Consider the following 12,414-nt stretch of genomic DNA (forward strand, 5'->3'; position numbering starts at 1 on the left):
TAATGGTACCCTTGGTATTTTTTTACTTTATTTGATAGAAATTGCCAATAGTCCTGACCACAAAACACAAATTAACGAACTAAATACAGTCAGCAATAAAGTAGGTCTCAAAATAAATTTAACAATAATTAAAGTAATGTAGCACGAACTACTAAACAGAAAAGACAATCTAATAAATAACACAACATTCGAAATAGTAGAAGAATATACAGGGTGGTCCGAACTGTATTCCGGAAACTTCGGCAGCATCTTCTGCATATAAAAATAAGTAAAAAAGTTCGTATAAATGTATATCCTAAAATGCTTAGTTTCGGAGATACAGGGTGTAGAATTTTTAGTTTTATTTCAATTTTTTCCAAATAATTTCTGAAGTAACGTCAATATTCGGATGAAAATTGGTGTCTGGGAGTTTTTTGACATGAGAAATTTGATTTTGATGTCAATATGACTCCTACTTGTAGAGGGCGCCATCTACTTATTTTTTAACTGGTTTGAAAAGTAATAACTTTCCGTCCGTACCTGTATGAAACTACTGACTAAAAATATATACATTTAAGAAAGTTTTTACGTAAAACATGTCTCTTGGTAAAAATCGCTACAAGGAATGGTTCTCGAGATATTTGAAATCGAAATTATCAGTACCTGTCATCATTGACATAAATTAAACATGTTGACTAAATAGTTATTAAACTGAAATCATAAATTTGAAATGTTTTTGTGTCAAAAGTCTGTTTTATCATCATTTTTTCGAAGAAAAATTTATGATTAATTTAAAAAAGTAAAAATTTCCCAAATTTATTATTTCAGTCAAATAACTATCTACTCAACGCAACGTGTTTTTTTTGCCAATATAATGACATGTATTGACTATTTCCATTCTAAATATCTTGAGAACGGTTGCTCGTAGCGATTTTTACCAAGAGACATTTTTTAGGGAAAAAATCACGCAAATATATATTTTTCACTCAGTAGTTTTATACAGGTAGGGACGAAAAGTTATTACTTTTCAAAACAGTTAAAACACATTTAGGTGAGGCCTCCTACAAATAGGAGTCATATTGACATCAAAATTAAATTTTTCTTGTCAAAAAACTCTCAGACACCAATTTTCATCCAAATATTGACTTCAGAAATTATTTGGAAAAAATCGAAATAAAAATGAAACTTCTACACCCTGTATCTCCGAAACGAAGTATTTTAGGACATACATTTATACAAACTTTTTTACTTATTTTTATCTGCAGAATATGCTGCCGAAGTTTCCGGAATACAGTTCGGACCACCGGTATATATTTGGGACAACTAATACACAGCTCGGTATTTTTACTATCAGAAATCAATAGAAGAATTCAGTTAGCAAGGAGTACTTGTGGAAGAAACTCGGTCATATTCAAATCTAGAATGCCACTTTATCTAAAAAAGAAAACATTTGCCCAATGTTTACTACCAGTCATGATCTATGCATACGAAACCTGGGCACTTAAAACGGATATTATAAGGAAACTGCAGGTCGCACAACGTTCAATGGAACGAAATATGCTGGAAATAACCAAGAAAAATCGTAAAAGAATAGAGTGGATACGACAAAAGAGCCAGGAAATAGATATCATCTACAGAATAAAATCCCTCAAGTAATGGGCAGGACACCTGGCAAGAAGGACGGACAACAGATGTACCACAAAAATTACAGCATGGTACCCACAAGGAATTATGAGCCTTAGATGGGACCATGAATATTAGGAAATTAGCAGGGATGACTTGAGCCCACATAGCCAACTATAGAGAATTATGGGCCCAACTACAAAGAGGGTAAGTATCTAAATATGTGAAGGAGGCTACACCATAATTGGAAATAGTTGAATAAGTTGAAAATGATGAATATGATGATGCTTGAATAAAAAGTGACATTCTAAAACATATTACATGTCAACTTTTCATATTTTCGCTTAAAAAATTGTATTTTGAATCTACAGTATAATGGCTGTGCTCAATTTTTGAAATACCAGGTACATATGTAGTTACCAAATTTTTCGCTAAAAATGCCTTTTCAAATATACAAATGAGATACCCTCCTTCCATTTGAAAAAAAAAATGAATTATGATCAGGGGTGAATACCGGAATTTATTTTAGGGGGAGTCGAAATAAAAGTAATGTAGAATATGCTTTTTAGGGCCCCATTTTTAATCCAAAAAGCTATTATTTAACCCAATTTTCAGATTTTAGTGGGGGGGGGGGGCATGAGCGCTGTATCCGTCACTGATATGATTAAAAATTCGATTGGGGCATCTTTTAACTGGACAGGAAATGCCACAAAAAATATTCAATGACTATTAAATGTATTTTTACAAGGCGCCTTGATTAAAAATTAATGGTTTTAACACACCTATGGCCCTCTAGATTCTAACATCCAGTACATATAAATAATTTTGAAACAAAGTCCATGTAGAAATAAAGTCCATGTGTTCAAAACTATCCCTAAACCATTGCCTGGAAACTTATATGGTGAAATTTTGATAAAATAATTTAGTACACACTAAAAACACGGTATGTCGCTAGTGGTAGGAAAAATAATTTTTAGAGGTTACTAGTTTATTTGGTTGCCTGTGATATGCATATACAGGGTGTTTCCTAATTAATCTAAAAAATATAAAATCGTTAGAAAACGAATTAAGGCGGGCTCTTAATAAGTATATTTATTTTTTCTCGACAACCGTTTGATGAAAGAAAAACTCAAAAGATCAATTTTGTTGAAAAGAATGGCCAGTCAAGAAAAAAATATATTTTCTTTAAAAAGCAGTGGTGTACCATTTATGTTAAGCAAAAATCGATTTTATTTAATTTTTAACACCCTGTAGATCAGAAAGGAAGTACTTTAGACCCAATGGTTATATAAAATTGTTTTAAGAACACATGAGGAATCACACCATAATTTTTTTAGACTAATTCGAAAACACCCCTGTATATTGTCAACTTGACAATGACTGCTGATAAATCAAAAAATACCTTTTCAGTGAAAAAGCCTGATTTTCGCAGGAAAAATTTTTGATTTTTATTGAATTTAGGCCTGCGTTTGCAAATACTGGTTTGTTTTTTAATTTTCTATCTATTTAAAAAAAATCAAGATGGCGTCGTATCTGTCAAAATTGACGTTGTAAAAAATTTTAATGTAGAAAATCGGCATCCTCGCAAAAAATTACATTAGGAAATCTTTCTACTATCTTTAAATACCAAACAGGAAAATTATAAATCGAGTGAGACACTTAAAATGATGTCCCTGTACATGTTTCCAAAAGACGATAAGGTATGTATCTTAGATAAAAGAAAAATATATGGTATGTATTCGTTGTCTGACTTTTTTTCGTTCGCTTTAAAATCTATAAATCTCGGTCTATTCATTATACAGCCAGTGGACTTAGATCATTTACATGAAACTCTGTAAAATAAATAAAAAAAATTAATTGTAAAATATATATATATATATATATTCTTATGTTTTATTAAAGTTACTCTGATATACTAATATATCAGCGTAACTTTAAAAATAAATCCTTTGAATTCAAATATAAACATAAAAAACATTTACAGCAGAAAAGGCGAAGGCGCTGGGTTAAACGTAGTCTCCACTAAAAACACGGAAGGGCGCTTTGACCCAAAATTTTACTATTAAGTTTCATATCTATCTTAATAGTAGATTATTTTCTTTTATCTATGCCCTAAACTGTAAAAAAGCAGCTGTATAAAATATTTATCTTTTAATATACCCCGTAATACTAATGCAACTTTTACTATTCAATTTTACTTTTATTCCCTTTTAAATCTGAGTTACATGCTAATTGGAAATAGATTTTATTATCTAAAGACGAAATACCTGATGCTGACAAGTAAGAAAAAACTGGTAGCTATACAAGTTGTTTTTAGAGAACTACAACATCTTTTTACTACAACAAAAAATGTATTTTAGGTATAGGAACATGTCTAGTTAAAAAGTAACGAATTTAAAAACCTTTTCATTAGTGAAATAAAAAAGTAGGTTTCCATTTGAAAAAAAAAATTATGATAATTTTTTAATCGCTTAATTCCATGACAGCTACCGCCATTATTTTATGACATTTGCACAATTTAATTTTTGAATTGGATAGCCGCATGTCTTCTCTTTATGTCACAGTGGCTGAGGTAATCACTAAATTTGACTTTTAGGCTATACACATTTTTTTCACAGGTAGTTTTTTTCGTCCAAAAATTTTAAATATTTGTTTTTATTGGTTTTGGTTTAACGGTTAATGTTATGTATAGAATGTTTAACATCAATATTCATAGAATTTTACAGAGAATTTAAGTATGTAATAAAAAATGTGAGCATCCCATTTAAAATAAGAAAGTTGTTGTCAACTTCCGGTATTTCCGGAAGTACCACCATATTGAAAATATATTTAATCGATAGATCTCTGTGGAGAAAAATATATTCACACACTCTGTGTTGTGAAACTATGATGTGCAAAAAGTCTCCGATCTAGATATTCTAGTTCTCTAGAAAATTCTAATGCACGCTCAGTATGTAATGGGACCCTGTATGTGGTCTGAATTTTCTGAAGAAAAATTTGGATAAATATTCTGGTGACTAAATTATACTACTAAAACCTATTTTCTTATAGTAATAATTAATTTTCACAAAAACTGTTTAACCGAGCTTTGCACAAAATAAAACCACAAATCTCGAATTTATTAAACAACATAGCATTGACATTTTTTTAAATATTATTTTTAACTAAATTGACCGGGTTTTTCTTATTTTACGAAATTGTTGTTTTACTACTAATTTGCAACAGATATTTAACCAATTTTTAAAGAAACGGAATTAGTTTTATCAATACTTGAATCTTCCTAAATCATTCTATAAACGAGAATCTACTTTTTAAAGTTCGATATGTGGATTGTTTTAAACTTGTCTTAAAATATGTTTTGTCATAATTGAAAAGTTTGATTTAAAATAATATTTATAATAATGGCACAGAGTAATACGTTTAATTTAGGATAATACCTATGTATGTTATTATGATAGAATATTTAACTCAATTTGCAATACCGGGTGCGTCTCAAAAGTGGCTCACCCCTATAACTTAGTTATTTTTTTTCGATAGAAAAACGAGATTTGGTATTGAAACAATACATTTTTGGAAATATATTATATAGTATATGACATAAATTAGAATTGATTGACATATTTAATTATTTTTGGTCTCTTCCTGTTTCACCGGAAATAGCTACAACTTTTGAGTGCTTTTGATTTTTAAATGGCACCTTCCATATTTTTTTACTTTATTTGATTGAAAATGACACTCTGAATAGAATGACATATGTCAACTTTTGACATTTTCACATATGGTTTATTTGAAATTGTAACATGGGGTTCATAACGACGCTACAGTTTGACTACAACAGAAATACCAAGTGCGTGGTACCAAATTATTCGTAAAAAAATGAATGAGCTACCCTCGTTTCATTTGAAAAAAATGAGATATGATTAAAAATACGCTATGGGCATCTTGTCATTCTATTCAGAGTGTCATTTTCTATCAAATGAAGTAAAAAAAATATCGAGGGTGTTATTTAAAAATCAAAAGTTGTAGCCATTTATGGTGAAACAGGGAGTAACCAATTGAAAACGGCAATCAATTCTAATTTATGTCATATACTAACATACCAAATCTCGTTTTTCTATCTAAAAAAATATAAAAGTTATAGGGGTGAGCCACTTTTGAGACGCACCTAGTATATAAAACTGCCAATCTTAATTACTACTTAATCTTAATTACTTCTTCTTCCTAGAAATCCAAACATCCAGTTAAGATGGACTAAAAAATGAGTTAAATTACTAGTTAATTTAAAATTCTATAAGAGTAATGTAAGTCTCTGTGGATATATATATTTTTAGCCTAACCTAACTTAACCATACAACAGGTATGGTAGGCTATTAAGATCGGCAAAAAAAAGTTTTTTTAATTTCACTCAATGACAAACAATTCAACAAATGAGTTATTTGGGTCATAAATGACCTAAATACAAAATATTTTCATGGTGTCGGTCTGTCTGTCCATCTGTCTGTAACACGATAACTCAAAAACCGCTAAACCGATTTTAACCAAATTTGGCACAAAAATACTATGGCACCCGAGAATCTGGCCATTAGTTTTTGGTGGGGTTGTTGGGTTGGTAAGGGGGTATGGGAGGGGGTTAAAAATTTTTAAAAATCGTAACTCCAAAATTTATTTTTATATTGAATAAAAATAATTTTTAAATTGTGTAGTTTAAAATTTGAGAAAGAATACATTTTTGGAAATAGATTTGTGTATCTGGAAACGTTGTATACTTTTTTAATTTCTCTATTATTAGTGTTAATTTTTTATTATTAGTTTTAAGTTTTATGTAAATTTTTAGTAATTGACCTCTTTGACGCAGTTTTTTTTTCGATCATACGGTATTTCACCCATCAGAAGTGTTCCATAGTAGCAGAAAGATGCTATGAAAGGTTGACAATCCAATGATATTTTGTAAAATTAACCAAACATATTTTTCTAACTTAACCAAGAAACATAAAAGTATAGCAAATCTATGCAGAACTCTAAACATCTAGGTTAATTTGCGATAAAATGGTGTCAATATCTAGGCAAATATCCAATGAGTGTCTATACAACTAATGCTCAATTTTTGTTGCAGATAGGTATGACATATTTAAGAAGAACAACACCTCTAGTAAAAAAAACAAAAAACAAATTACGTATTATTTTTCAAAAAAGAAAGCTGCTCTAAAAATATCGATTTATGGCATAGCCGTTGATTTATGATAATATAAAATACAGGGTGTTCCCTTTGAAATAGCGATATTATATAATGTAATTTCATGTGCATTCCAAGAAATTTTAATATATTAGTATAATTAAATGATTTTGAAATGGATGATTTTATAAAATACTTTATGTAAAAAAGTATTCATGTCCGATTTTACGATTAATTTTGAGGATGCTCTAAATGTGTAGAAAAATAATAAAATAATTATTTTAAAAATTGTGGCCATTTTTGAATTGGTATATTATTGCAAATTTACTGAGTAGTAAAAATATACACCAATTCACTTAAAAATTTAAAGGCTTTGAATAAATATATGCAGTAAAATAAAACACTAATTCACCACAATACACCTACAACCTAACCCCAAACACTAAAACACTGAAACTTATTTCAATGTTAAAAATAAGTGTTTTGGAGTATTGTGGTGAATTAGTATTTTATTTTGCTGTTATAACATCCAAAAGGTTCCAACCCTTAACTGTAATAACTATATGTATCTGAATCACCCAGTGTATTTTGTAAAAACGTTTGGAGTGAACATCTTTTTTGAACACCTGGATATACAGTATGTCTACGGATTGTCTTTACAAGAGGAAAAGTTTTTTTTATTATTGACATTTAAAAAAATGAATTCTTCATAAACATTGCTGCTTCTTCTAAAATGGTTAATCCCATTTATACTTTCCATAACGAAATTTCCATACCGTTTTAAAGGAAATTAAAAAAAAAGCATCAAAACATAATTGAATTTTTTTCTAAAATCCTAAAGAATTAAAACGCGTTTCTATGGTAATAAAATTCCGTTTTCATTCATTGATAGATTATTATTGATAGAAGTTTAATTAACTTCATATTTTCTTCTATTTTAAAATGTTAAAGAAGTACCATTAGGTTAACCATTTTAGAACAAGCAAAAATGTTTATGAAGAATGCATTTTCCTCAAAATGTCAATAATAAAAAAGTTTTTTTCCTCTTATAAAGACAATCCGGGGACATACTGTATATTATTATATGAGTAGTAAAAATATACACCAATTCACTTAAAAATTTAAAGGCTTTGAATAAATATATGCAGTAAAATAAAACACTAATTCACCACAATACACCTACAACCTAACCCCAAACACTAAAACACTGAAACTTATTTCAATGTTAAAAATAAGTGTTTTGGAGTATTGTGGTGAATTAGTATTTTATTTTGCTGTTATAACATCCAAAAGGTTCCAACCCTTAACTGTAATAACTATATGTATCTGAATCACCCAGTGTATTTTGTAAAAACGTTTGGAGTGAACATCTTTTTTGAACACCTGGATATACAGTATGTCTACGGATTGTCTTTACAAGAGGAAAAGTTTTTTTATTATTGACATTTAAAAAATGAATTCTTCATAAACATTGCTGCTTCTTCTAAAATGGTTAATCCCATTTATACTTTCCATAACGAAATTTCCATACCGTTTTAAAGGAAATTAAAAAAAGCATCAAAACATAATTGAATTTTTTCTAAAATCCTAAAGAATTAAAACGCGTTTCTATGGTAATAAAATTCCGTTTTCATTCATTGATAGATTATTATTGATAGAAGTTTAATTAACTTCATATTTTCTTCTATTTTAAAATGTTAAAGAAGTACCATTAGGTTAACCATTTTAGAACAAGCAAAAATGTTTATGAAGAATGCATTTTCCTCAAAATGTCAATAATAAAAAAGTTTTTTTCCTCTTATAAAGACAATCCGGGGACATACTGTATATTATTATATTTATTTACGGTACTTTATTTAAAATATCCGTTCAACTACTTACAGATAAGAAAAATCCCGGCAATGATTAAAACCGCCTGAATGACGAGCAATCGCATCTTGGAGGAGCTTTTCGTTCTTCAGAAGCACGTTAAAATTCTCTGCACTTGCCGTTTGGAGCCGTGGCTGCCGCGATCTGACTACAAAAAGCGCGCCACGAGAGATCAAACGTATCTGATTTTATATAAGAATACGAAAGCGTTCCGTGGGCCGCTAATTTTAATAAGAGGAGAATCCAAAACAGAAAGAGGTCGGTGGCGCTTACTACAGCGAGAAACAAAATAAAAGCGATCTACAATCTATTTTTCTAATGCAGGGAATAACACAACTTTTCGTCTGGTTGACTAGCCTCAAAGATAATTCTATTACTTGTGATAACTATAATATTCTTTGCTAGTCTTCGAAAAATCCATAATAAACAAGTGTGAAAAGTAACCCTTGAGAAACCGACTGATTTAGTGGCTTTATTATTTAAATAACTGAATTATTCTAAAGATGGAATACAACGATCATTTTTATTTCAAAATAATAACAATTTTCTTTATAGTAGTTTAGAGTAGTACTCGTAGTAGTATAGACTGTGGTATACCGTGCTTTTATTTTAACTGTGAACATAGGGATTAATATACTGCAATGCTATGGCAATGCTCATTTTTAAAGTGGAACAATCAATGCATGGATTTGAATGACTAAAATTTTATTTTATGTCTATGTGTGCAACAAACAATACGCAAGTTGCAAAGAAAAGTTACAAAAAATAATATTTTGTTTCCTTTAAAATAATTTATTTTATTTAACTAAAAATAGTTTTTGCTTAAAAAATTGCAAAACATCCAAATTTTGAATCCAAAAAAATACCTTAAATTTTATTTCACGCCTATTATTTTTTTGTTGAAAAAACTATATTGCCTATCAATAAGTAATCCAACGATGATGAAAGATTGGTTATGGTACTCATTTACAAATTATAATGGTTAACGCCTATGCTCACAGTTGAAATAAAAGCACTGTATATCTATAGATTTACTCAAGCGCGGCAGAGTAACATAAAAGGAGAAACTTTGCACCCTGTTAAGTACCTCCACCATGTAGTTGTAGATGTAGATTTTAAGTGAGGGGAGGAGTTAATCACCCTGGCCTTATACATATATCAATTGTATCCCCCTTTGTTGAGTTATAACTCATATACTGTCCGGGAATAGTGCGTCGGGCATCTGTAGCTCCTACAATAAAAAACTTGGAAATTTTGTTTAAGTGCTAACCTAAAGTATGTACTAGGATGTATTTGAGGAAAATATTTTAACTTTTATTTTTGAAAATATTTATTTAACAGGGTGGTTCAAAAAAGTGTGAGTGGATCGGAATATTTTTTTTTAAATGGAACACCCTGTATATTATGGCATTTTTGGCTCCCTTTCAGATCACTTTACATATAATCCTAAGACATGAATAAATATATTTCGATAGTTTCAGAGATATTAATAAATATATAAAAAAAATTAACTTTTCTTAAAAAAATTATTAAATATACCAGAACTGTCCTGCAATTAAAACTATATTATGTATTTACATTAGATGGTCTGTACTTACTTTGCTATAAATATCGTAATCTTAAATCATACAGGATGTTCAAAATTCCACGCCAAACTTTCTAAAATATAAAATAAATTTTCATCGTTTTTTTAAATGAAACACCCTGTATATTATTTTTTAGTAAATAGAGAATTAAAAATGTAAACAATTTTTTGTATTTAGAGCATTTCAAAATTTTTAACGGTTTTGCAGATATTCGCGGTTTTATATTTCTTATAGCATTTTCCATAGTAAACTTTTATCAAAGCCGCCCAATGATTTTTCTCTCGTATTTTACCGTTGCAAGATCCATATGAAATAATACCGCGAGTATATGCAAGCCGCTGAAATATTTGAAATACTCTCTCTACTTGAAACACAAAAAATGTTCATTTTTTAATTCTCCATTTACTAAAAAATAATAGACAGGGTGTTCCATTTAAAATAACGAAGAAAAATTATTTTATAAATTTAAGAAAGTCTGGCGTAGAATTTTGAACACCCTGTATGATTTAAGCTTACGATATTTATAGCAAAGTAAGTACAGACCATCTGATGTAAACACCTAATATAATTCTAATTTCAGGACAGTTCTTGTATTTTTAACAATTTTTTTAAAAAGGTGTGAAAAAATATTTTTTTTAATTTACTTATTAATATCTCTGAATATCAAAACTTATTTAAAAATATCTTAAGATTATGTACAGTGATCAGAAAGGAAGCCAAAAATGTAATAATATACAGGGTGTTCCATTTAAAATAAATCATCCTGATCCACTCACAATTTCAAAGGCGACTCAAACCCTGTAGAGGTTAAGTTATTTTCCTGAAATACATCCTAATAATACATACTTTAGGTTTGCACTTAAACAATATTGCTTAATGATAATAAGTTTTTTGATTAGGAGCTACAGTCTACAGATGCCCGACGAACTATTGCCGGACCCTGTATAATAGATGTTTTATCCTTTCCATAAAATATAACTAAATAAGTTTTTATAATGCGTTAACAGTAATTAAAGAAGTGAAAACAAACCAGATTTAACACTATAACAAAATTATTTGATAATATTGTTTAATATCTACGATAATTTATTATATTTAAATTACTGAGATGCAAAAAAAACGCAATGGAGAAATTTTTAGTCAATTTTAAAGTGTTATATTTTTGTTATTTTGAGCCCTATTTTCATGAATTTTTAGCGAACTGTATATAATTATATCAACTTAAATTCGTAAACTAAGTTTTTTATAAACTTTAGTATTTGGCATTGTATACAGGGTTAATCGAGGGGTTGTTTTTTACCCTACCTTTAAAACACCCTGTGCAATAATTTCGTGTGTAAGTTTTCTTAAAATATAATTTTACGATCAGAACCATGACTCCTGAGCATTTTGTGTTTTGATTTATGTCAATACATGCTTTAGCTAATTTTTAAGAGCGAAATGAATTGATCACGATCAGTTTTCAAATTTTGCAATTATCATTACTTTTTTATGTAATTTTTTAAGATGGCGAGATGGCTTTGGTGACTATTGTCGTAACGCCATATTGCGCTGCATTGCATATTCTATACTACATTTAAAAAAAAAACGTTATATACTAACGATACAGTTCTGGTTTTAATAAACATTCAAAACGATAACAGAACTAACGATATTAAAGAAAACATCTGTAATACTCAAGTATACAAATAGAAAAAAATTGTAAAAAATATCCTAATACTTTGTATTGCCTCCCTTGGCTTTTATAACTGCCTGTGCACATCCGTTCATACTGTCATTGAGGCTGCATATATCATATTGCGTTATGCTTTCCCATTCTTCTCTAAGAACCAAGCGAAGTTCATTTAATGAAGTTGGTACCGCTTCGGGACCTCTAAACCTCTTGCTAAGCATTTCCCAAATGCCAAACATAGTGGGCAGTTATAGTAGTATATAGTTTGGTTTGGTTTGGTTCGGTTTTCCAACCCCGAGCTCAGAACTAGTTAAGGGCTCAATACTGTACAATGCCAAAAAAATGTACAATCATTTGCTTTTGAATATCAAGTCACTTTCATTCTTTCCCGCATTTCGCAAAGCTCTCAAATCATACTTACTGGAGAGAACCCTATATGCGGTAAACAACTTTTTTGTTGATGTTTAATTATGAACAATTTTAAATTTTAAAATTTTGATCATCTCACACAC

At 29.3% G+C, this 12,414-nt stretch overlaps 1 protein-coding gene across 2 annotated transcripts in view; it reads right to left on the reverse strand.

The window, feature by feature from the left end:
• The window catches only part of LOC115884053 (fibrillin-2-like), a 108,009-nt gene extending 99,198 nt beyond the window's left edge, over positions 1-8,811 (reverse strand). For both annotated transcript variants that reach the window (XM_030902512.1, XM_030902506.1), the window contains exon 1: positions 8,657-8,811. In XM_030902512.1, the coding sequence (XP_030758372.1) occupies positions 8,657-8,711 (55 nt within the window). In that variant the 5' untranslated portion in view covers positions 8,712-8,811. The remainder of the gene's footprint in view (positions 1-8,656) is intronic.
• Positions 8,812-12,414: the final 3,603 nt, after the last annotated feature.

This window comes from Sitophilus oryzae, unplaced genomic scaffold (genome assembly GCF_002938485.1).
Source record: "Sitophilus oryzae breed Bouriz unplaced genomic scaffold, Soryzae_2.0 scaffold_111_pilon_pilon, whole genome shotgun sequence".
Classification (NCBI taxonomy): Eukaryota; Metazoa; Arthropoda; class Insecta; order Coleoptera; family Curculionidae; genus Sitophilus; species Sitophilus oryzae.